Consider the following 27118-nt stretch of genomic DNA (forward strand, 5'->3'; position numbering starts at 1 on the left):
GATGTATAGGCTTTGGCATGCATTAAGCCAATTTCTCCACCTTGGAATCCTAATTTGGTTTTGCAGGCTCTTCCATTTGAGCCTTTGCATAAGTTGGATATTAAGCTTCTTTTTTGGAAAGTTTTTTTTGTTTCTTTTAGATATCTCTTCTGTTAGAAGAGTTTCAGAGTTGTCTGCTTTCTCTTGTGATTCTCCCTATCTCATTTTTTCATCAGGATAAGGCAGTTTTGGTAACCAAGTTTGACTTTTTGCCTAAGGTTGTATCTTCAGACAATACAAGTCGGGAAATTGTCTCTTCTTTGTGTCCTAATCCCAAGAATTCTGGTTCCAATTAGGGCCGTTTGGCTTCTTGGTTGAAACATTTGATCTATAAGGCTTACTTGGAGGTGGGAAAATTTCCACCTAAATGGATTACTGCTCATTCTACCAGATCAGTTGCCACTTCTTGGGATTTCAGGAAAGACTTTTGTTGACCAAATTTACTAGGCAGCTACTTGGTCGTCTTTGCATACTTTTAATAAATTCTACCATTTTTATGTATCTTTTTTTCCTTTTTTTTTCTTTTTTCTTCTTCTGAAGCAGCCTTTTGTTGGAAAAGTCCTTCAGGCAGTAGTCTCTGAATATTTTTTTGTTTTGTGCCTGTAGGTCATTTTAAGTGCATATTTTAAAAAATAAATACAAATATATATATATATATATATATATATATATATATATATATATATATATATATATTATATTTAGGTTGTGGGTTTAGCTTTCTCAATGAAGAAGTGTTATTTTTATCCTGCCCTTTGTCTCATTACTTGTGGACTCCACAGTTTGGGTATTTCCAGGAGAGTTGGATCATGGACTCTCACCACCTGTATATAAAAAAACAAACATAATATATGCTTACCTGATAAAATTAATTTATTTCATGGTGGTGAGTCCATGAGACACCACCCTGTTTATTTTCTGGTAGTGGTTTGTTTCTGTGCACATCTTTTTACCCTGTTCCTATTTATTTATTTATTTTTTTGCTCTTATTACTTTTTCCCTACCTTTCTTGCTTGGCTTTGTCAGACTAGTTATACCAATGAGGTGATAGGGTTTTTATAGAACTCTTGTGATTTGGGAATCATCCTCCTCCTCCTAGTAGCAGGGAAGAATAATTTACAGTAGTAATGGATTTTGGACTCACCACAATGAAAAAAATAATTTATACGGTAAGCATGCTTTTAAATCCTTGTACACTTCAGTATAGTCTCCAAATCTTAACAGGGGAGCAATAAGAGAGAACAGCTTTTGTGAAACGGTTACAATTATATAAATGGTCAGATTTTGGTTCAGTTTATTAAAATGTTTTACGTCCTTTAACACAAACTACATGTACATTTTTATTAAAAATAACAATTGCAAGTATGGCTGACTCTATCATTTACTGTAGTCTGAAAATTTGTTTGATATTGTTTCTAGGAGCTGTCGTGTTGCACCTCTTGTTCAGTGTGATTATTGCCCACTCTTGTTTCATATGGACTGTTTGGATCCTCCACTCACTGCCATGCCAACCGGTCGTTGGATGTGTCCCAACCATATTGAGCACATAGTGGTGAGAAATGGTTACTTTACTTTATCAAGTTTATCCTTTTCTGGATTCTATATCAATAGTTTTTTTTTAGATGATATCAGCTGATGTCAGTTAAGGACATATATGTGGCAGGACTAGGCTTGTGTAGTCTGCCGTGTACACTTTTCGGACCTGGAAAAACCACAGTATTCCCCGCTCCAGAAGTAATTCATCTGCACTTTCCCCACATCATATTAAATAAGGTTTATTTATTTGTTTTTGTGTCTTTGTTTTTTTAAACTTTTTGTATTTGATCTTTTGCTAATAAACCTTACTACTTTAGCTGAACCAGAAGAGTATGACGCTGAGTAATCGATGCCAGGTATTCGATCGATTTCAAGACAACATTTCTCAACATGCAGTGAAGCTGGACTTCCTCAGACGTATTCACAAAATACATCCCCCAAACCGCAGGATACTGCCATCAGTCAAGAAACAAACTGTCAAGGTAGGTGGTTGTATGACTACCTAGGAATGACTGATCAAACATTGAAACATTATAGCTGTTAAAAATACTTTCCTTGTGTGCTGAAAAAGATGTTTCCTTCCTAAGATAGGGAGAGTCCACGGCTTCATTCCTTACTGTTGGGAAATACAACACCTGGCCACAAGGAGAAGGCAAAGACACCCCAGCCAAAGGCTTAAATATCCCTCCCACTTCCTCATTACCCCAGTCATTCTTTGCCTTTCGTTACGTTAGGAGGTGGCTGAGAAGTGTCTGAAGATTCAGAGAGTCCTGAAAAAGGGTATCTGCCCTTCGAGATAGGACTGGAGTTTTAGGTAGTCATGTCAACCTCTCGGTGAGAGTATTGATGACAGTTAAAGTCTGGAGATGCAGGGAAAGTTTGTCTACGAAACTATCCAGACTGCTGCTAACCGCTCCTAAGCAAACAGTGTTGACGGGTTTTACTGTTTACTGCCTGCTTTCTCTCACTCAAGTCCATGTCAGGAGCACTGCTATGAGACTGTCACACTTGAGAGGCTGTGTTTTGTTTCACAGCATGGATCCTGAAGGTAAGATCATTTCAATTTTTACACATAAAACGCTATAACAGGGTCACAGTGTGGCTCCTTTATACCTTGATAGGATCCAGGGTTAATATCCTCTGAAGGGGGTTTATTGAACAGTTGGGGTTAATCAGTGTATTAATTATTTACATGCAGCGTTGTGTGATTTTCTCTGGGGCTGATAGACTGTGTGTATTTGGCTGAAACAAACAGGTTTCACTTTTAAGTTTCACTTTTGTTTTTGAAAGTGTTGCACAGCTCCTATTACTTGCTGTACTTGTAATAATAGGGAAAGTACTGTCTTGCACTCCATGTGACTGGGTGTGGTCTATGTTCATTTCCTCCATTCCGGCTGAGACTTGAACCTGAGGAGAGTGTTTCCTCTGTTAACTGTCTGGGTCTATGGCTCTAGGAGGTGGTGTGTGCCTCAGCCATTGGGAGTATAAAGGTGCAGTTTTCTATAATAAAAAAACGTTTTTGTGTCCTCCTGTGGGTATAACCTGAGCTATGGAGGACTCTGACATGTTACTCCTTCTGTTCTAAATCCTACCTGTTTATATTGTGAGGAGGCCGTGGTTTTCCTGCCCACTCAATTATGTTCCACATGCCTTAACATCGTTATAAAGTCCAAGAAGGGAGACATGCCTGCTAAGGCTCTTAGTCCCTCTGAGCCATCTACCTCTCAGGACTCGGCGTCCTGTGAGATTACTACCCTTGCTACATTATCCACTCCACATGCAGTTACCCGTAGCACATCTAATCCTCCATCCGGAGGGGGCCTTCTTCCTGCAGACTTTGCCACATGGTTACAAATGGTGCTTGCTAAACGTACTACTATACCTCTTGAGGATAGTTCTTCATTCAGAGAGCCGATGGATAAGAATTTGGAAACTTTTCTAAAAAAGATGTTTCAACATACAGGATTTTTGTTTCAACCGGCGGCTGCAGTTGCCGCGGTTTCCGGAGCGGCTATTTACTGATGCGACTTTGTTGGAACTCCATTGAGGTGGAGTCTCCCCTCGAGGATATTCAAGAGAGAATTAAAGCTCTGAGAATTGCTAATTCTTTTATCTGTGATGCGAACATGCAAATGATTCGCCTAAATGCAAAGGCATCTGGCTTTGCGGTCCTAGCCCACCGGGCGCTCTGGTTGAAGTCTTGGTCTGCGGATATGACTTCTAAGTCCAGACTCCTTTTTCTTCCCTTCAAGGAAAAGATTTTATTTGGTCCAGGCCTGGACTCCATTATTTCTACGGAGGCTTACATCAACCATCAGGGGAGAATGAGAAGTTCTGTGGCGATGAAGGAAGTATCTCAGATTCTGAAATGGGCAGAGGCCCACAGCTGTTCGCGATTAGCGATCCACATTCCGGGTGTGGACAACTGGGAGGCGGATTTTCTCAGTAGGCAATTCTTCCATCCTGAGGTGTTTGCAGAGATAAGCAGCAAGTGGGGGATGCTGGAGATAGATCTCATGGCGTCCCATCTCAATACCAAGCTATCCAGGAATGGGTTGAGAGATCCCCAAACAGATCTAATAGATGCACTAGCAGTGCCCTGGAGGTTCAAACTCATATTTTTTTCCTCCATTACCGCTTTTTCCTCGAGTGGAGGGTCGCAGCAAGCAGGAGCGGGTATCGGTAATCCTGATTGTTCCATCTTGGCTTGTGAAGGACATGGTTCACAGATCTAGTGAGGATATCCTCATCTCCTCCGTGGAAGTTACCTTGTTGCAGAGACCTGCTGATACAAGGTCCATTTGTTCATCAAAATCTAGATTCTCTGAGGCTGACTGCGTGGAGATTGAACGCTTAGTTTTAGCCAAGAGAGTTTTCTCTGAGTGTCATATATATACTCTTATTCAAGCTCGTAAACCAGTTACTCAGCGTATCTACCACAAGGTGTGGAGGACCTACTTATTCTGGTGTGAAGAGTTAAGCTTGCCAGGATCTTATCTTTTCTCCAGGCCTTTCTGCTAGTTCCCTGAGGGGACAGATTTTAGCCCTGTCGGTTTTATTGCACAAGAGACTGGCTGAGCTTCCAGACGTGCAGTCCTTTGTTAAGGCTCTGATTAGGATCAGACCTGTGTTTAGATCTGGGGCTCCTCCTTGGAGCCTAAATCTTGTTGTCCGGGTTTTGCAACAGGTTCCGCTTGAACCCTCTGCATTCCGTTGACATTAAATTGTTATCTTGGAAGGTTCTCTTTTTAATGGCTATTGCCTCTGCGCTCAGAGTTTCTGAGATCTCTGCTTTACAATGTAAGCCCCTTTATCTGATTTTATTTTTTTATGCAGATTAAGGCAGTTTTACGTACTAAATTTAAGTTTTCTTCCTAAGGTTGTGTCAGATTGCAACATCAATCAGGAGATTGTGGTTCCTTCCTTGTGTCCTAATCCTCCATCGAAGGAACACTTCACAATTTGGATGTGGTTCACGCATTGAAGTTCTATCTTCAGGTTATTAAGTAGTTTAGACAATCTTCCTCTTTCTTTGTCTATTCGGGGAAGCGTAAGGGGCAGAAGGCTACTTCAACTTCCCTATCTTTTTGGTTAAGGAGTGTCATCTGCTTAGGTTACGAGACCAGCGGTGCATCGTCCTCCTGAGAGGATAATGGCTCATTCCATTAGATTAGTGGCTGCCTCTTGGGCCTTTAAAAACAAGGCCTCTATGGATCAGATTTGTAAAGCGGCTACCTGGTCCTCCTTAGATACTTTTTCAAAATTTTACAACTTTCGAGAGAAAAATTTTGCAGGCTGTGATGCCCTCATAATAGGGTACCCATCTTCCTTTTTGTTCCCTCCCGTAGTTTTGGCGTGCTTTTTTCTTTTTTATGACTTCAGTTTGGAACTCCGCTCCCTCTCTTGTTTTGTACCCCATTTGGATGTTGGGTGTCACGAATCCTACTTCCTCTTTTTGTAACATGAGCTACTTTCTGAGGAGGTGTTTCCCTTTCCTTACGTCTTTTAATGGATATATTACCATTCATATGTTTGTTTTTCTGCATTTTTAACTTAAACATATTAGTTTTGCCCAGTTATGTAGCCTTCTGATTCTGTCCCTAAATTAACCTTCTGATTCTGTCCCTAAATTAACCTTTGAAGCTGTGTTATCTGAACCCTTTCCTACCCGTGCTGTGTTTGTATTGTAAGCAGCCTAAGCTTTTACCTCCAGCAAATGTATGCTATAAATGTATTGTCTAACTGCTGCTTTTGCTTCTAAAGGTATTGCTGCTCCTTCTGTTCAAGGTTAAATCTAAAGCTACTAATCATTTTCGTCCCTTTTTTTCAGAGAAGGGCACATAAATCTGATTCCTCCACTCAGAAATAAGTATCCTCTGGTTCCGTCTGGAAGCAAATTTCTAAGCCTTTTTTCAGTCGGTTTTGAATCTAGAATCTATAGGAGTGATTGTTCCTGAGCGACTCAGTAAATCAACTTTGTCGTGTACTGTCTGAGTTATAAGAGACCTTTTGGGTCTTCCATTATCTCCAGGTGAGTTGGATCTTCTTTTAGGGATCTGTGTTTGCAGGTGATGGTTGTTCCCTGCGGGGACTTTGTTTAGCTCAGGGTTTTCCGGAGCTGGGTAGGCTTAGTGCCTTTCTCTTCCTTGTGTCCTCTGCTTGAGCGGTGGTGATAAGGAAACTAGTCCTGCTAGTAGGATTTTTTTGACCTCGAGGTATCCCTTGGTTGTCCTGAGGCTTTGGACTTTAGATAGGGGTGGTTCCTTCCTTTGGTCGGGGATTAGAGTACTTCTCGCTATCCGTATTCTCTGGATATGCATCTGTATCCCTTGTGTCTGGCTTTTTGGCCAGTTGGGGTGTTTAGTTCTAGGGTAAGGTTCGCCTGAACTATTAGGTGCCCGGACCTGTTTTTCTCCCTGAGACTTCTGGTTGCTGAAGCTTTGCTTGGCCTTTTTCCTGACCCAGTTTTGAGTGGTTTTGGAATCTTGGATCTCAGGGCTGGTCGGGGTGTTCCACGGTTGGTCTGGGGTTCAGGCTTCAAACCAGTAGCTGTCTAGGGACAGGGTGGTTCAGTTCCACCTTCTTCCATTTACCTGACCGGGTCAGGGTTGGCCAGGTTTTCAGTGTAGTAGCCCATTTCATCTTGTGGTTAGCTGTGTGGTTTGTGCCTCTAGGGTTGTTGCTTCATACCCAGCTGCTGGCGCTGAATGTCCAATTTACGGTGCGCCTTAGGGTTGCATTTCCCTGATCAACTTGCCAGTGTTCCTGTGGATTCCCTGCTCTGCAGGCGAATGGGTTGGCTGTGCCTCTGCTTGGCAAGCTATTTGTAGGGGGGTCCTTTTCTAAGACATCGGTGTTGAGAATTAATATTCCCATTAGCCGGTGCCTTCGGGCCTTGAGGGGTTTGTTGCCCTTCCCGGCATCATCCCTTTTCTTTAGGGAATGTTCTCCTCCCTATGGAGATGGAGTCCTTGCTTGGGGCTTCTCCTGGATGGGAGGCGGAAAGGTGGGATTGGTTCCACCTGGGGTCTTGCTGGCTCCAATTCAGACTTGTTGGGCCTTTATTTTATCTTTCTTGCTTGACTGCTTCTTCCTCGCAAGTACCCTCTGTGTCGTCCTGTTATGTACTCTGTATTCTCAAACTTGGGGTTTCTCACCTGGGTGTATTATACACTTTTTATTGGTCGAATGCCTTGGTATTCTCTGGTCAGACGTCAGACACTGGGAGGACTTTGCGTCTTCAGTGGCATTCCGTGCTTGCAGGATATTGGAGAGATGTCTGTTCTGTCTCTGTGCCTGGTTTTATCCCGGATTTTGCTTGGTATAGGCGTGGCCTTCTTTCCCTGTTTGGGTCTCTTTGGGTCCCTGTGAGCTGGAGGTGTTCTTTTTTGTATTAGGAGACCTTTCATTTTCCTCGTTTCTCCTTTGCTTTGTCCCTTTGGGGGTTTTGGCTGGTGTCCCCTTCATTTGTGGGTGTGTGTGCGTTGGGGGACAGTTGGTTTGGCTACAGTGTCTCCTGGAGGACTGTTGGCTCAGGTGAATCAGTTTGCGGTCTCTAGTTTGGCTTCTGGACTAACTGCGAGTCAGTGTCATTGGGGCTTTTCCTCTTAAAATTTTCTCGGCTTCGAATGAAGCAGGGTCTTTTATTGGGTAGAGGTTCAGGCCTGGTGCCCTCAGTATGGGCCGCCTATGTACCCTCCCATCTTGGCATTCAGTGTCCTCTATAGCTTGGGTATTGTTTTCCCAAAAGTAATGAATGCAGCTGTGGACTCTTTCCATTTAAGAAGACCAACATAAATTATGTTTACCTGATAATTTTCTTCTGATAAAGAGAGTCCACAGCTCCCCACCCGTAATTTTATGCGCTGCGTCCTTATATTCTTCTGGCACCTTTCACCCTGATATTTCTTCTACTGTTCCTTGTTCCTCGGCAGAATGACTGGGGGATGAAGGGAAGTGGGAGGAGTATTTAAGCCTTTGGCTGGGGTGTCTTTGCCTCCTCCTGGTGGCCAGGTTCTTATTTCCCAAAAGTAATGAATGCAGCTGAGGACTCTCTCCATCTGAAGAAAAGAAAATTATCAGTTAAGCATAATTGTGTTTGTTTTTTCCTAATGTTGCACCTTCAGAAAATATGTTGGGATTTTTTTTCCGTGTCCTAATCTCAAGAATTCTTTGGAGAGACTTAATAATATGTATGTTAGAAGCATCAACATATTACTTCAATGCCCTAAGGATTTTAGACAAACTTCTCATGTTTGTTAATTTTTCTGGCTCTAGTAAAGGGCAGTAAGTTTCTGCAATTGCTTTGGCTTCTTAGTTGAAGCTTTTGATCCTTAAGGCTTACTTGAAGGCAGGTCAGCCTCCATCTAAAGGGATTACTGCCATTCTACAAAGTCCATTGCCACTTCTTGAGTTTTTATGAATGAGGCTTCAAGTGACCAAATTTGCAAGGCAGCTACTTGGTCTTAATTACATACTTTTACTAAATTATACCATTTTGATTTTGCTTCTTTTTAGATGGGCTTTAGTGGGAAAGTCCCTTTTAGGCAGTTGTCTCAGGTTAATTTGTTTTTTAAATGACCACTCTGCAGTAGAATTACATAATTTAAAAAGTACATAATAAAAAGACAAAGCAATAAAACTTACTCTGAATTTCAAATAAGCTGTAGATTCTTTTTCTGACAAACAGGGGTGTGGAATTAAAAAAAAAAAAAAAAATACTTGTCCAAGGGACTAAAGCAGGAGCCCAATCTACTTCTCCTTTGTGACAATCTACTTGTCCTGATTCGCAAAATAATTTTAACCAAAACTGTATTATATAAGGTTTTTATTGATAACAAATTAGGAGACAGACCTAACAATACTTTAATGCAATCAAAAAATGCAAGTAGTTAGTGTAATTAAACCGGATTTCCAAATGAGAATTGGAGCTTACTTTATAAAAAAAAAAACCTAAAGTTAAAGTATGCTTTAGGCAGAGTCAACCTCGTGAGGCCTCTTATGCCCACCAACATGCTTGGTTCCACCAGATGTAAGCCAATACTGAATAGCTCTGCTGGGGTCGTATTCCTCAAATTCGGGCCCCTCAATTTTAATGATCATTAAGTCCTGCAGTATGCCTTGCTCAAGTTTTGTTCGAAGTTTTGTTCTGCCTCAGCTGTTGAAACACTTACTGTGAACATCATCTTCACAACCTTCAGTATATTACACAACGAAGAAGGTTTTGATGACAACACTGATGAATATGCAGGCAAAACTTTTATGTTTTTATCTTTGAAATTTTTCATGTGTGCCTTAAGTCCGCAAAACTCATCAAGAATAGCTGACTTTTCCTCAGCTGAGAAAAGAATGCCAAAATAGCCTAACAATTCTTCAAGGTCATCTCTGCCATACGTATATAGTTCCTCTCTGCCTTCAGGCCATGTTGAATAGTCAAAAACCTGGAATCCACTTGATGGCATAGAATTAAAAATGGAAAACCTTTCATCAATGTAATCTATAATGTTTTCAATTAGCTGTACATTACGTATGCTAGTAGCTGGTGGGCACTGGCCTGTCAATTGAATCTCCCACCCCTCAGTAGATTGATCTCCAAATTTCCTCTCCTCTGGATGGTACAGTCTATTGAACAGCTTCGTGTTTTCACCCAGATCAAGCCTCAATCCAGTCAGTCTTGGTGCACATTTCTCAAGAGCAGGCTTAACATCAAGAAACAAAGTAATTTGATTGAAAAAATTCTGACAGCTGAGATACAGGCTCAATAATATCTCTCAAAATGCACAGGGTAGAGAGCACATTCACACTGGTGATGCTTTTCAGATATTTTCTTGCTTTAGCTGAAGACTCATCAGTCCCAGCACCAACCTGACCAAGATGCAAAACCAAAGTTTGCAAGTTTTGCTGCATTGCTTTTAGGGCCCTACTTTTACTAGACACCCATCTCACTTGTTTAATATCACTGAAATGAGCTAAACTTTCTTCTATTACCCTTGCAATTTCTTTTGCATCTCTTCTCCTTTTAGGGCTATTCCAGTAGAACTTGAAGACCCATTTCAAAGTTTCTTCAAAACAAAGAAGATAAGGTGTGTTCTTCACTGCATCTAGAATTGCCAGTTGAAGCTTGTGTGCTACACAATGTACAGGCAGCAGAAATGGGATGTCTTTCTTTATCAGTGCTGCTACACCACCTTTTGAACCCAGCATTACAGCAGCACCATCAAAATTTACAGAGATAAGCGTTGGGCCAGGCTGTTCTGGGGACCTCATATGTAGCATATCCAAAGACAGGTTTTTTAGACCTTTAACAATTGCATCCAACACACCTGTAGCATGTGCGTGCTCCACTGGGACAAGGTCTACAAATGCTGTATAAGGTTTCCCTTCATGGACAACCCTGATCAGCACGGTTTCCTGTTCAATTATGGCACTACCTGTGCTGCCATCTGCAACAATACAGATAAACCGTGAATTTCTGACAATCTCTTTGATGTCCTGTCGAATTATTTCCGCTTCACATTTAATGAATTCAGCAGCTTTTTCACGATTAGTGTAGTTTTTACCTAAGTCCACACCAGCCTTTACCATTGCTCGGCACAACATATCCATATCTGAAAGAGGCTTCCCCTGTTTTGCAATTAAATATGCATTGTTAAATAAAATAGTTAGCCTCTTCCTTTCTCCTTCCTTCAGTTTTTGAAGAGCTTTAACAATAATGGGTTGCACTGATTTAACTGCAGAACTGGTACTGCTAGTGAAAGCTGTTTTTTTCTTGTTTGAACCACGAACTGCATGCCATGTGAGCTTTGCTTGTTCCATGAGCTTTGATTGGTTCAATGCGAAATTTATCACAGCCACTAACAAAGGCATTCCTACCAGATCCAGAGTGACTCATTGCTATGGTAGGGTATTTTAAGCAAATTTCACAGAACATCTTTTCTTCCCCTTGACTCTCCTTCAAAGCAAGCCATGGCCAGGAATCTTTCCAGTGAGGTTGAAACACTCTCTGTCTCTTCTCTGTATCATACCATTTGTCTTTTGATACAGTAACAGCAGTAGGATTTGGTCTTCTACTCTCGCAGTGGCTATGGCTCTGAGACACATTCCCAGCATCTTGTGTGCCCGACTCTTCTGTGGCCGCATCTTGTGTGGCCGCCTCTTGTTTGATGGTTTTCGAGAAGCCAAATTTAAGAAGACTTTGAGTTGCCATTATTGACTGTCAAAAAACTGCTATGAAAACTGTCTTCCTAGCCAAACTGGATTCTATTATTACACGTCAACACTTCTAAACTTTGCATACAAGAATCTGTAAAAATAAGGACATGTTGGATTTTAAATGTTTCATTTTAAATTTTTTGTAGGGGATCTGCAAGGCCCCAAAGTATGAACAAAAACACTAATTTCTAACAGAAATTAGCACTTTTATTCAATTTTGAAATTACAGCCCAAGATATCATAAGACAAAGTAAGAATAAATTTGTCTTATGACGAATCTCACTTGACAAAAAGACAGAGCTACAGTCGTTAAAGGAACATAAAACAAGTTGGGATAGAGACAAAATACCTGCAAATTTATACTGCACAGTGCCTCACCATTAACCATTGAATTGTACAGCTCTAACTCCCCCCCACACAATTCCTTATATGCCTAGAAACAAATAAGCTGATGTGAATTCAGTTAAAGGGACAGTCTAGTATAAATTAAACTTTCATTATTCAGATAGGACTTTTAATTTTAATCAACTTTCCAATTTACTTTTATCATCAAATTTGCTTTTTTCTCTTGGTATTCTTAGTTTAAACTAAACATAGGTAGGCTCATATGCTAATTTCTCCTGTTAAGTGTGGTCAGTCCACGGGTCATCATTACTTCTGGGATATTAACTCTTCCCCAACAGGAAGTGCAAGAGGATTCACCCAGCAGAGCTGCTATATAGCTCCTCCCCTCTACGTCACCCCCAGTCATTCTCTTGCACCCAACGAATAGATAGGATGTGTGAGAGGACTGTGGTGATTATACTTAGTTTTATACCTTCAATCAAAAGTTTGTTATTTTATAATAGCACCGGAGTGTGTTATTCCTTCTCTGGTAGAATTTGAAGAAGAATCTACCTGAGTTTTTTCTATGATTTTAGCCGGCGTAGTTAAGATCATATTGCTGTTTCTCGGCCATCTGAGGAGAGGTAAACTTCAGATCAGGGGACAGCGGGCAGATTAATCTGCAAGAGGTATGTAGCAGCTTATTATTTTCTGACAATGGAATTGATGAGAAAATTCTGCCATACCGATATAATGTAAACTCAGCCTTAAATGCAGTAGCAGCAACTGGTATCAGGCTGTCGTGTATGTATATTTTACACTTCAGTATTCTGGGGAATGGCACTTCACTGGAATTATACTGTATGCATAAGACTTTAGCCTATTTTGCAGGGACTAGCAACAGGCTTTTTAATAACACTTAATTTATTTATGTTAAACGTTTTTTGCTGGCATGTAAAATCGTTTAATTTTCTGAGGTACTGGGTGAAAAAATGTTTTGGGCACTATTTTTTCCACTTGGCAGTCGTTTTTATTTAATTTATGACAGTTTACTGATCTCTCTCACTGTTGTGTATGAGGGGGAGGAGCCTTTTTTGGCGCTTTTGCTACGCATCAAAAAATTCAGTCAGAAGTTTGTCTTCCCTGCATGATCCGGTTCATCTCTACAGAACTCAGGGGTCTTCAAAACTTGTTTTGAGGGAGGTAATCACTCACAGCAGAGCTGTGAGATTGTAGTTGACTGTGATAAAAAAACGTTTATTTCTGTATTTTTTCTGCTATCAGGGTTAGTTATTCTTTGCTAATGGGAGCAATCCTTTGCTAAAAGTGTGTTTTTTACAAAGATTTGATGCTATAACTTTTCAGTTTATCAATTTTCAACTGTCATAACTTTTTCTGTGCTTCTTATAGGCACAGTACGTTTTCATATTATAGTAAATTACTTGAAAAGTATTTCCAAGTTGCTAGTTTATTTGCTAGTGTGTTAAACATGTCTGATTCAGAGGAAGATATCTGTGCTATATGTGCTAAAGCCAAAGTGGAGCCCAATAGAAATTTATGTACTAACTGTATTGATGCTACTTTAAATAAAAGTCAATCTGTACAAATTGAACATATTTCACCAAACAACGAGGGGAGAGTTATGCCGACTAACTCGCCTCACGTGTCAGTACCTGCATCTCCCGCTCGGGAGGTGCGTGATATTGTAGCGCCGAGTACATCTGGGCGGCCATTACAAATCACATTACAGGATATGGCTACTGTTATGACTGAAGTTTTGGCTAAATTACCAGAACTAAGAGGTAAGCGTGATCACTCTGGGGTGAGAACAGAGTGCGCTGATAATATTAGGGCCATGTCAGACACTGCGTCACAACTTGCAGAACACGAGGACGGAGAGCTTCATTCTGCGGGTGACGGTTCTGATCCAAACAGACTGGATTCAGATATTTCAAATTTTAAATTTAAGCTGGAAAACCTCCGTGTATTACTAGGGGAGGTGTTAGCGGCTCTGAATGATTGTAACACAGTTGCAATACCAGAAAAATTGTGTAGGTTGGATAAATATTTTGCGGTACCGTCGAGTACTGACGTTTTTCCTATACCTAAGAGACTTACTGAAATTGTTGCTAAGGAGTGGGATAGACCCGGTGTGCCGTTCTCACCCCCTCCAATATTTAGAAAGATGTTTCCAATAGACGCCACCACACGGGACTTATGGCAAACGGTCCCTAAGGTGGAGGGAGCAGTTTCTACTTTAGCTAAGCGTACCACTATCCCGGTGGAGGATAGCTGTGCCTTTTCAGATCCAATGGATAAAAAGTTAGAGGGTTACCTTAAGAAAATGTTTGTTCAACAAGGTTTTATATTGCAACCTCTTGCATGCATTGCGCCTGTCACGGCTGCAGCAGCATTTTGGTTTGAGTCTCTGGAAGAGACACTTGAATCAGCTCCATTAGATGAGATTACACACAAGCTTAAAGCCCTTAAGTTAGCTAACTCATTTATTTCGGATGCCGTAATACATTTAACTAAACTTACGGCTAAGAATTCCGGATTCGCCATTCAGGCGCGCAGAGCACTGTGGCTAAAATCCTGGTCAGCTGATGTTACTTCTAAATCTAAATTGCTTAATATTCCTTTCAAAGGGCAGACCTTATTCGGGCCCGGGTTGAAAGAAATTATCGCTGACATTACAGGAGTTAAAGGCCATGCCCTGCCTCAAGACAGAGCCAAACCTAAGGCTAGACAGTCTAATTTTCGTTCCTTTCGTAATTTCAAAGCAGGAGCAGCATCAACTTCCTCTGCACCAAAACAGGAAGGAGCTGTTGCTCGCTACAGACAAGGCTGGAGACCTAACCAGTCCTGGAACAAGGGCAAGCAGGCCAGGAAACCTGCTGCTGCCCCTAAGACAGCATGAATCGAGGGCCCCCGATCCGGGAACGGATCTAGTGGGGGGCAGACTTTCTCTCTTCGCCCAGGCTTGGGCAAGAGATGTCCAGGATCCCTGGGCGTTAGAGATCATATCTCAGGGATACCTTCTGGACTTCAAATCCTCTCCCCCAAGAGGGAGATTTCATCTGTCAAGGTTGTCAACAAACCAAATAAAGAAAGAGGCGTTTCTACGCTGCGTACAAGATCTTTTATTAATGGGAGTGATCCATCCGGTTCCGCGGTCGGAACAAGGACAAGGGTTTTACTCAAATCTGTTTGTGGTTCCCAAAAAAGAGGGAACTTTCAGGCCAATCTTGGATTTAAAGATCCTAAACAAATTCCTAGGAGTTCCATCATTCAAAATGGAAACTATTCGGACAATTTTACCCATGATCCAAAAGGGTCAGTACATGACCACAGTGGATTTAAAGGATGCTTACCTTCACATACCGATTCACAAAGATCATTACCGGTATCTAAGGTTTGCCTTTCTAGACAGGCATTACCAGTTTGTAGCTCTTCCATTCGGATTGGCTACGGCTCCAAGAATCTTCACAAAGGTTCTGGGTGCTCTTCTGGCGGTACTAAGACCGCGAGGAATTTCGGTAGCTCCGTACCTAGACGACATTCTGATACAAGCTTCAAGCTTTCAAACTGCCAAGTCTCATACAGAGTTAGTACTGGCATTTCTAAGGTCGCATGGATGGAAGGTGAACGAAAAGAAGAGTTCTCTCTTTCCACTCACAAGAGTTCCCTTCTTGGGGACTCTTATAGATTCTGTAGAAATGAAGATTTACCTGACAGAAGGCAGGTTAACAAAGCTTCAAAATGCATGCCGTGTCCTTCATTCCATTCAACACCCGTCAGTAGCTCAATGCATGGAGGTGATCGGCTTAATGGTAGCGGCAATGGACATAGTACCCTTTGCATGCCTACATCTCAGACCGCTGCAATTGTGCATGCTAAGTCAGTGGAATGGGGATTACTCAGACTTGTCCCCTACTCTGAATCTGGATCAAGAGACCAGAAATTCTCTTCTATGGTGGCTTTCTCAGCCACATCTGTCCAGGGGGATGCCATTCAGCAGGCCGGACTGGACAATTGTAACAACAGACGCCAGCCTACTAGGTTGGGGCGCTGTCTGGAATTCTCTGAAGGCTCAGGGACAATGGAATCAGGAGGAGAGTCTCCTACCAATAAACATTCTGGAATTGAGAGCAGTTCTCAATGCCCTTCTGGCTTGGCCCCAGTTAACAACTCGGGGGTTCATCAGGTTTCAGTCGGACAACATCACGACTGTAGCTTACATCAACCATCAGGGAGGGACAAGAAGCTCCCTAGCAATGATGGAAGTATCAAAGATAATTCGCTGGGCAGAGTCTCACTCTTGCCACCTGTCAGCAATCCACATCCCGGGAGTGGAGAACTGGGAGGCGGATTTCTTAAGTCGTCAGACTTTTCATCCGGGGGAGTGGGAACTTCATCCGGAGGTCTTTGCCCAAATACTTCGACGTTGGGGCAAACCAGAGAGAGATCTCATGGCGTCTCGACAGAATGCCAAGCTTCCTCGTTACGGGTCCAGATCCAGGGATCCGGGAGCGGTTCTGATAGATGCTTTGACAGCACCTTGGACCTTCGGGATGGCTTATGTGTTTCCACCCTTCCCGATGCTTCCTCGATTGATTGCCAGAATCAAACAGGAGAGAGCATCAGTGATTCTAATAGCGCCTGCATGGCCACGCAGGACTTGGTATGCAGATCTAGTGGACATGTCATCCTGTCCACCTTGGTCTCTACCTCTGAAACAGGACCTTCTGATCCAGGGTCCCTTCAAACACCAAAATCTAATTTCTCTGAAGCTGACTGCTTGGAAATTGAACGCTTGATTTTATCAAAACGTGGTTTTTCTGAGTCAGTTATTGATACCTTAATACAGGCTAGGAAGCCTGTTACCAGAAAGATTTACCATAAGATATGGCGCAAATACTTACATTGGTGCAAATCCAAGAGTTACTCATGGAGTAAGGTTAGGATTCCGAGGATATTGTCTTTTCTACAAGAAGGTTTAGAAAAGGGTTTATCCGCTAGTTCCTTAAAGGGACAGATTTCAGCTCTGTCCATTCTTTTACACAAACGTCTGTCAGAAGTTCCGGACGTTCAAGCTTTTTGTCAGGCTTTAGCTAGGATCAAGCCTGCGTTTAAAACTGTTGCTCCACCATGGAGTTTGAACTTAGTTCTTAATGTTTTACAGGGTGTTCCGTTTGAACCCCTTCATTCCATTGATGTTAAGCTGTTATCTTGGAAAGTTCTATTTTTAATGGCGATTTCCTCGGCTCGAAGAGTCTCTTAGTTATCCGCTTTACATTGTGATTCTCCTTATCTGATTTTTCATTCAGACAAGGTAGTTCTGCGTACTAAACCTGGGTTCCTACCTAAGGTGGTCACTAACAGGAATATCAATCAAGAGATTGTGGTTCCATCTTTGTGTCCTAATCCTTCTTCGAAGAAGGAACGTCTGCTACACAATCTAGATGTAGTCCGTGCCCTGAAATTTTATCTACAGGCAACTAAGGATTTTCGACAAACGTCTTCCCTGTTTGTCGTTTATTCTGGTCAGAGGAGAGGTCAAAAAGCTTCGGCTACCTCTCTCTCTTTTTGGCTTCGTAGCATAATTCGGTTAGCCTATGAAGACTGCTGGACAGCAGCCTCCTGAAAGAATTACAGCACATTCTACTAGAGCTGTGGCTTCCACTTGGGCCTTTAAGAATGAGGCTTCTGTTGAACAGATTTGCAAGGCTGCAACTTGGTCTTCTCTTCATACTTTTTCCAAATTTTACAAATTTGACACTTTTGCTTCTTCGGAGGCTGTTTTTGGGAGAAAGGTTCTTCAGGCAGTGGTTCCTTCCGTATAAAGAGCCTGCCTGTCCCTCCCGTCATCCGTGTACTTTAGCTTTGGTATTGGTATCCCAGAAGTAATGATGACCCGTGGACTGACCACACTTAACAGGAGAAAACAAAATTTATGCTTACCTGATAAATTCCTTTCTCCTGTAGTGTGGTCAGTCCACGGCCCGCCCTGTTTTTTATGGCCGGTAAAAAAATTTTGAATTATACTCCAGTCACCACTACACCCTTTGGCTTCTCCTTTCTCGTTGGTCCTTGGTCGAATGACTGGAGGTGACGTAGAGGGGAGGAGCTATATAGCAGCTCTGCTGGGTGAATCCTCTTGCACTTCCTGTTGGGGAGGAGTTAATATCCCAGAAGTAATGATGACCCGTGGACTGACCACACTACAGGAGAAAGGAATTTATCAGGTAAGCATAAATTTTGTTTTCTAAGCCTTTGAGGGCTGCCTCTTATCACATGCTTTTTAAATCTCTTTTCAACACAAAGAGACAGAAAGTACACGTGGGCCATATAGATAACACTGTGATCAGGCACAGGGGGTTATTTAAGATCTAGCACAAAACAATGCTAAAGTTAAGACAAAAGATAATAAATAAAATGTCATGTGTTTAGGGAGCTGTCAGAAGATGCTTAGATACAAGTTAATCACAGAGGTAAAAAGTATATTAATATAACAGTGCTGATTATGCAAAACTGGGGAATGGGTAATAAAGGGATTATCTATCTTTTAAAACAATAACAATTCTATGGTAGACTGTCCCTTTAAAATACAATTTCTGATGCTAAACACTGATAAGGGCAGGTGGATCAGACTTCTCCAGAAAGCATAGCTATCTAACTAATTTTGCTTATTATTGAAAATTAATTTAAAATACTTGCCAGCAATTTTTTTTTTTTTAATTATTGTGCTATTTTTACTAAATTAGCCATTTTCGCTGCCCCAGAAATGCTAGAATGCATTGGCAGACAAACATGAGCAACTGCAGTGATCCAGCAGTCACTGTGTAGGATGTTGCATTCCATCATTTCTCCAACATAGGTGTGTCCGGTCCACGGCGTCATCCTTACTTGTGGGATATTCTCTTCCCCAACAGGAAATGGCAAAGAGTCCCAGCAAAGCTGGTCACATGATCCCTCCTAGGCTCCGCCCACCCCAGTCATTCTCTTTGCCGTTGCACAGGCAACATCTCCACGGAGATGGTTAAGAGTTTTTTGGTGTTTAAATATGGAAAAAATATATCTGTTGGTGTGAATCTAAAGGATTCCCATGGAACAAGATAAAAATTCCTAAGATTCTATCCTTTCTACAAGAAGGTTTGGAGAAAGGATTATCTGCAAGTTCTCTGAAGGGACAGATCTCTGCTTTATCTGTTTTACTTCACAAAAGGCTGGCAGCTGTGCCAGACGTTCAAGCGTTTGTTCAGGCTCTGGTTAGAATCAAGCCTGTTTACAGACCTTTGACTCCTCCCTGGAGTCTAAATCTAGTTCTTTCAGTTCTTCAAGGGGTTCCGTTTGAACCCTTACATTCCGTAGATATTAAGTTATTATCTTGGAAAGTTTTGTTTTTGGTTGCAATTTCTTCTGTTAGAAGAGTTTCAGAGTTATCTGCTCTGCAGTGTTCTCCGCCCTATCTGGTGTTCCATGCAGATAAGGTGGTTTTGCGTACTAAGCCTGGTTTTCTTCCGAAAGTTGTTTCCAACAAAAATATTAACCAGGAGATAGTTGTACCTTCTTTGTGTCCGAATCCAGTTTCAAAGAAGGAACGTTTGTTACACAATTTGGACGTAGTCCGTGCTCTAAAATTCTATTTAGAGGCTACTAAAGATTTCAGACAAACATCTTCCTTGTTTGTTTTTTATTCTGGTAAAAGGAGAGGTCAAAAAGCGACTTCTACCTCTCTTTCCTTTTGGCTTAAAAGCATTATCCGATTGGCTTATGAGACTGCCGGAAGGCAGCCTCCTGAAAGAATCACAGCTCACTCCACTAGGGCTGTGGCTTCCACATGGGCCTTCAAGAACGAGGCTTCTGTTGACCAGATATGTAAGGCAGCGACTTGGTCTTCACTGCACACTTTTGCCAAATTTTACAAATTTGATACTTTTGCTTCTTCGGAGGCTATTTTTGGGAGAAAGGTTTTGCAAGCCGTGGTGCCTTCCATTTAGGTGACCTGATTTGCTCCCTCCCTTCATCCGTGTCCTAAAGCTTTGGTATTGGGTCCACGGCCCGCCCTGGTTTTTTAATCAGGTCTGATGAATTATTTTCTCTAACTACAGTCACCACGGTATCATATGGTTTCTCCTATATATATTTCCTACTGTCCGTCGGTCGAATGACTGGGGTGGGCGGAGCCTAGGAGGGATCATGTGACCAGCTTTGCTGGGACTCTTTGCCATTTCCTGTTGGGGAAGAGAATATCCCACAAGTAAGGATGACGCCGTGGACCGGACACACCGTTGGAGAAAGTAATTTATCAGGTAAGCATAAATTCTGGTTTCTAGGGCAGTAAAAAAGTTTGTTTTTAAAAAAACACAATGATGATTATTTTTTTTTTTAAACAAACTTTGCAACGTATTTTCATTACTTGATTTGTTCTGTTTTCCTCCAATTTTTTACTGCCCTAGAAATCATGGAATTCAACATTCCATACAGTGATTGCTGTATCACTGCAGGTGCTCATTTATATCTGCCAATGGATTCTAGCATTTCTGGGGCAGTAAAAAAAAAAGAAAATTGAAGGAAAATAGGGCAAATCAAATAATAAAAGTACATTTCAAAGTTTGTTTTTTAAACACACAATGGTGAATATTTGTTTGTTTTAAAGAAACTTTGCAATGCAGTTTTCCCTATTTTCCAAAAAATGTTCCTGTATTTTTTCCCCACTTCCCCTAGAAAATGCTAGAATCCATTTGCGGATATACATGAGCTCCTGCAGTGATCCAGCCATCACTGTGTAGAATGTTGCATTCCATCAATTGACAATGAAAAACCACAGAAAAAAATGATGGAAAATAAGGCAAATCAAATTATGAAAATGCAATGCAAAGTGTGCAAGAACAGGACACACACACAGTTTTAATTACTGCAAAAATATCCGATTTATTTTAACAATCAATGAAAAAATTGTATGAGAGAGTAGATAATACTGCTAAACCAAAAAAAGAATAATTATTCCCTGGTGCCACCCTTGAAAATGAATATTACAAAGATCAAACAGAGAGAATGTATTCACAACATACACTACTGTTGTGAAAAAGCAAGGGATAAAAAAGGCACACAGAATTTTGGTAAATACTCAAATTTATTAATTCCTATTTAAATCCCAAACCACATTTATGTGGATCACAGAAAATGACAAAGTCAATCATGCTTTGAAAGTGAGCACATTTTAACTAAAACAGCAAAATTCAAAAACTAAATGTTACTAAAAGGCCAATAACCTCTAAGCATACGTATGCTAATTAACTAGGGGTGCAGCCTAACCTACTATCTAAGACACAGACAGATATCTATAACATAGGCAGGTAACATATAGTAAGCAAAAAACGTAAGTAAATTAACATTGCGGTTACAAGTAAAAACATAAAAAAGACATTTTCATTTAATCCTAAATAGATCAGAATAAATGACCGGCAAATGTCTTAGTATAGCATCTGGGATACAGATACTGGTGATTGCTGCTGAAAGTACAAGTTCAGTTATTTTACTTAGCTTCTGTATGTAGATCCATTATTCCAATTCAGAGGTGATGCAGCATTCAGAGCGTGTGATGTCACTTGCAGCCTAAGGTGTGGTTGTAAGCCTGCTGGCAATAGGTTCGATTGCAAGGGGTGTGTCCCAAAGGCCAAGAATCCGTCCACTGGATTGGTCAATTGCTCAGGTGAAAGAAACCAGGCTTCCACCGATGTTATGTAGCTAAGCACATACCAGGATGCACCTTGTACTCCGGAAAGTAAGTTAGAACAGCCACACACAAGAGAGCCAAAAGATTTCTCAGTAAAAGGGATCTCTTATCTTTAACCACCTCCAGGTGGATGTTGCACATTCAGTCCAGCGCAAATAAGGAAACCACAATCTCCAATCCTTAGCCGCTTTTCAAGCACACACGCTCTTTCTCAGCATGTAATGTCAGCATGAAGTCAGTTCCAGGACTAACAATAAACTTGTACCGCAATGCCTTTTCTTTGCTTTCTTTGAAAAATGCTTAGAAGAAAGACAGGAGTTGGTCGACCTCACTCCTGGCTAGTATAGCACATAGGTGCCAAAATTACACAAAGTGCCAACGCACGTTTCACCCCTGCAGCAAGATTTGTGTCTAAGGGGTTCATCAGGGCATAATATTCCATACCGGATATCCTCTATTTATGGACCTACCTGTGACTCCACAGGTGATCTACTTGCTAAACACCTGCTATTTTCTTAAAGCTGTATACAGCAAGGAGCCCTATTTTAATAATACTTGTGTTCATAGTTAAAAAGTGCCAAAATATAGAAGCTTTGTTATTATTTATTAAATAGAGAAACTCAATTCCTAAGCTTTTCTAAACAAAGCTAAAAACGGCCTTTTAATGATCACTTCCAAATAACGGCGCACACTCTATCAGCATAATACTTATAGAAAACTGGCAAATTCCAGCTTTTCATTTAAACCTGTTGGATATCTCGTTCCTAGTTTGTAAATCCATTTTGCTTCTTTTTGCAAAAGGGTTTTTTCATTATTGCCACCTCTACCATTAGTGATTCCTTTATCAATAATGATAAACTTTAAAGATTCCACATTTCCTTTATGAAACATTTCAAAATGTCTCGCTACACTGGTGTTATTGCAATGAGCAATATCATCACGATGTTCTTGTACCCGGTCCTTCACAAGCCTCTTCGTTTTTCCTACGTAAAAGGCCGGGCACGAACATCTAAGAAGATATATTGCTCCCTCAGACTTGCAATTAAAAAAGTATTTTATATCGTAAGTCTTACCATCCTGTACTGAGAATTGCTTTGCGCTATCCATGTGGACACAGTATACACAGTGTCCACATGGATAGCTGCCTTTGATCCCCCTGTCCTTTCTAAGCCAGTCTGCATCAGAGGGACCCCTGGAAAATTGACTTTTTACCAGGATATCCCTCAGACTTTTTGATTTTCTGGCTGTCATTAGAGGTTTCTCTCCAATTACATTTTTTACCTTGTCATCCAAAGTCAAAATGTTCCAATTTTTATTCATCACTGACCTAATATTGTTCCATTGATTATTAAATCTAGAGATAAATCTAATGTTTCCCCCATCTAATTTAGATTTACCTACATACAAGAGGTCGTCTCTCTGGGTCTTTCTGGCCTTCCAAAGTGCCTTTTTAAGGGACTTATTGGAGTATCCTCTTAGTAAGAACCTATCCTTCATCATTTTTGCATGTATATCAAACTTGGAAAGGGATGAACAATTCCTCCTTAAACAGAGGAATTGTCCATAGGGAATGCCTTTCTTTAAATGTGAGGGATGGCTGCTCTGAGCATGAAGAATATTATTAGTGGCATTTTTCTTCCTGTAATTCTCAGTGACTAATCTATTACCCTCTTTTTTGATGGTAATATCAAGGAAATTAAGTTCCTTGGGATTGGTCTCAGAAGTGAGGATGATGTTCCTGTCATTATGGTTTAATTGGTCAACAAACAAGTTTAACTCTTCTTCCACACCATCCCACAAGACAAGAACATCATCCACATACCTAACCCACATTAGGACCTTTTCATTGAATATATCACCGAAAACCTCAAAGATATCAGACTCCCATGCCCCCAAGTGCAGGCAGGCATATGTGGGGGCACACACTGCCCCCATAGCCGTGCCCCGCAGTTGACGATAGACTTGTCCATCAAATGAGAATACATTATTGTCTAGGACAAATTCCAGCAGTGAAATTACAAAATCTGAGTGTTCAGAGAAGGATGGACCCCTTGTTTCAAGGAATTTCCTAATAGCCTGTAGACCTATTTTGTGAGGAATTGAGGAGTACAACCCTTCTACATCCAAAGATGCCAGAATTGTTTTTTCATTGACCATTACTCCATCCAATTTTCTCAAAAGGTCCGCCGTATCTTTTACATACGATGGTAGTGTTAAGAGGAAAGGACGTAGATATTTATCTACGTATTCTCCGATGTTCTCCGTGATACTGCCTATTCCGGAGACTATGGGTCTCCCCGGAGGGCATTTCATATTTTTATGCAATTTTGGCAAGATATAAAACACTGGCATAACCGGATGTTCTGGAAATAGAAATTTAAATTCTTTTTGGTCAATAGTCCCTTTTCTTCTCGCCTCATTTAACAATTTAAAAAGGGAATTCTGGGTATGTTCTAAAGGGCTACCTCCAAGTTTTATGTACTGATTTTTATCATGTAACTGACGTTTCACCTCGTTGATATAGAGGTGTTCATCTAACAGTACTAGGTTGCCGCCCTTGTCGGCAGGCTTTATCACCACACCCCTAGCCATACTCGGTTCTTTTAGAGCTTTTCGCTCTCTTGGCTTCAGATTGTCATCTAATTGTTGAGGTACCAAGCTATCTATATCTTTTTCCATTTGTTTCACAAATAGATTGACTGCTGGGACCAATGAGAGAGAGGGCATATAGGTAGACTTAGGTTTAAAACACGGTTTTTCACAAACTATTGCTTGTGTAGTATCTGTGTTTTCATCCAGAATATTGTCAGCTAACAAAGATTCTAGATCTGCCAGAGCTGACTGATTGTCCATATCCAAATTATGTACTTTTTTTGATTTCATAATAATGGATAGGACAATTTTTCTGGCAAATAGATGTAAGTCCTTAATTAGCTCAAATTTATCAACCATTGCAGTAGGGCAGAAAGATAACCCCTTTTTCAGGAGTTCTACATGAGCCAAATTTAGGGGAAATGAGGAAAGGTTAACAATCTGAAATTCATCATCATTATGGCTATTCAATAGCCCCTGCGTGTACCCCTTCTCCTGGATCTCCCCCTGCTCTGAACATATTGGTCTCCTCTCCCCCTGTTCTGCCTCGTTTGGTATCTCTTTTCTTTTACTGGAGTCCCAAAGGGATCTTTTCCTTTTTCCCCTTCTGTTCTTTCTCCTCCTTCTTTTTGACTGATACCAAAAGAGTTTTTTGAATTACTTAATTCTGAGTCTGATACATCTGTACCTGAGTCATATGTGCCTTTCTGGGATTTGTAACTATAAACCCTTCCATTTTTGTAGTCATCCTGATCTCTCCTAAGTTTCCTACATTTCCTTGCCTTAATGTCAGTTTTTAATTTAGATACATTCTGACTTGTCTCACCATTCAATTTTTCGAAATTGGGATCTTTCTCAAAGGAATTTACTTTAATTAAAGCTTTCTCAGCTTCCCCTTTAACTTTCTCCAATCTTTTATTATTTCTTTTCATCATCATATCCATCAGATCAAGAGATTGTGGAGAGTTTCTCATTCCAATCCTCCACGAATGAGTCACCCTCCTCATCCTCTCTTGTATTTGCTCCTGGATCCAATGAAAGTCTTAAACCTCTAGGGATAATTTTTTTGTCAATATAATTTGCTAAACTGGCATTTTCAGCCTTAATTTTTAGTTGCCGGCCTAGGAGATAACGATATCTCCTAAAGGCACTAAAGATTGTAACATTTTCTTCATCCTGATCATCCCCTGCTACATTATCATTAGCTAGCGAGTCTTTTAACTCAGCTTCCCACAAGTCATCTGATAGTGTACGCCATCTTACTGATTAACTGGGATCATGTGACCAGCTTTGCTGGGACTCTTTGCCATTTCCTGTTGGGGAAGAGAATATCCCACAAGTAAGGATGACGCCGTGGACCGGACACACCGTTGGAGAAAGTAATTTATCAGGTAAGCATAAATTCTGTTTTCTAGGGCAGTAAAAAAGTTTGTTTTTAAAAAAACACAATGATGATTATTTTTTTTTTAAACAAACTTTGCAACGTATTTTCATTACTTGATTTGTTCTGTTTTCCTCCAATTTTTTACTGCCCTAGAAATCATGGAATTCAACATTCCATACAGTGATTGCTGTATCACTGCAGGTGCTCATTTCTATCTGCCAATGGATTCTAGCATTTCTGGGGCAGTAAAAAAAAAAAGAAAATTGAAGGAAAATAGGGCAAATCAAATAATAAAAGTACATTTCAAAGTTTGTTTTTTAAACACACAATGGTGAATATTTGTTTGTTTTAAAGAAACTTTGCAATGCAGTTTTCCCTATTTTCCAAAAAATGTTCCTGTATTTTTTCCCCACTTCCCCTAGAAAATGCTAGAATCCATTTGCGGATATACATGAGCTCCTGCAGTGATCCAGCCATCACTGTGTAGAATGTTGCATTCCATCAATTGACAATGAAAAACCACAGAAAAAAATGATGGAAAATAAGGCAAATCAAATTATGAAAATGCAATGCAAAGTGTGCAAGAACAGGACACACACACAGTTTTAATTACTGCAAAAATATCCGATTTATTTTAACAATATCCAGTTACTATGAGAAAATAATTCACGCAGTCCTAAATTACAAGCAGCTGAAAAATGGGGTTTAACATTGAATAGCCTGGCAATTTAAAATGTTAAACATCTCAGATTTAAATTATTTGTCTGTATATTTGTTTATATAATACTCTGCACAATAGTGCCACTAGATTACATTTAACAGACTATTCAATGTTAAACCCCATTTTTCAGATAATTTTTTAATTTTTACCCTTTGACACTTTAAGGATTCACTTATATAATTACCAGGTAAACTAAACTGTAATCTCAATCTACACACTGTTCAAATTGATTTGAGCATTAATTTTAATTTATAAACTGCTAAAAATGAACATTGTTGCAACCCTACTCTACAGAGCTGAAACATTCAAAATTGCATTGTGCAAACTTCTCCATATTTAACTCATCTTTAAAACTAAATTAAAAGTTTATAACGTTCCACAAATGCAGAGGAATAAAGCAAAAATGGGTGTCTATACAAACAAGAGGATCAATTGTATACTGTTGTCAACAGTTGTGGATGGGAACATTACCTACCATCCAAGGTAGATACTGTATATAACTTTCACCAGCCTACTTGATGAAGATCCTCCGATAACAAACAGCCTCAGATCACAATAGCCCCACAGGGTTCCTCTATCCCCGGAGACCAGTAGAAAGTGCAGGAAAATGGATCTTAAAGTTACAGGCCAAAAAAACTTCCAATACGTGGGACAGCAATTAGCAATTCTTATTGGCAAGGTAACAAGACTCCCCTTAAGAAACAGTAGGCAAATACCTCATATGTTGTTGCTGCAGCGGCTTTCCAGATGTCACACCGGACTGCAACGATGTGTGCCAAACTGTAGAGGGAAGGCTGTCATCAGTCCCTGGTCCTGCAGGCTGTTTCTCAAGGTCCGCCAGATCCACAGCTCACAGCCGTATAATCAGTGCTCACTTCGGCCCAGACGTACAAAGTAACAAACAGAAGAACAGAAGCACCTTATGATAGCCGTTAGTAGTGAATGTGAATTTAATGAACAGGGTATACCATCACAACATACAGTATACACAGGGACTGTGTCCCTAATTAAAAGGCAAACAATACAGAGGAGATGGAAAAATACATAGAGCTAGTAACAAAAAGTGGCT

General features: G+C 40.6%; 1 protein-coding gene across 1 annotated transcript in view; it reads left to right on the forward strand.

Annotated features, from left to right (window-relative positions):
• PHF12 (PHD finger protein 12) overlaps nt 1-27118 on the forward strand; it is a gene marked incomplete in the record, with an annotated part of 410674 nt that overhangs the window by 212424 nt on the left and 171132 nt on the right. The window contains 2 exon segments of the mRNA XM_053706179.1: nt 1459-1591; nt 1893-2057. Of these exon segments, the coding sequence (XP_053562154.1) occupies nt 1459-1591; nt 1893-2057 (298 nt within the window).

This window comes from Bombina bombina, chromosome 3 (genome assembly GCF_027579735.1).
Source record: "Bombina bombina isolate aBomBom1 chromosome 3, aBomBom1.pri, whole genome shotgun sequence".
Taxonomy (NCBI): domain Eukaryota; kingdom Metazoa; phylum Chordata; class Amphibia; order Anura; family Bombinatoridae; genus Bombina; species Bombina bombina.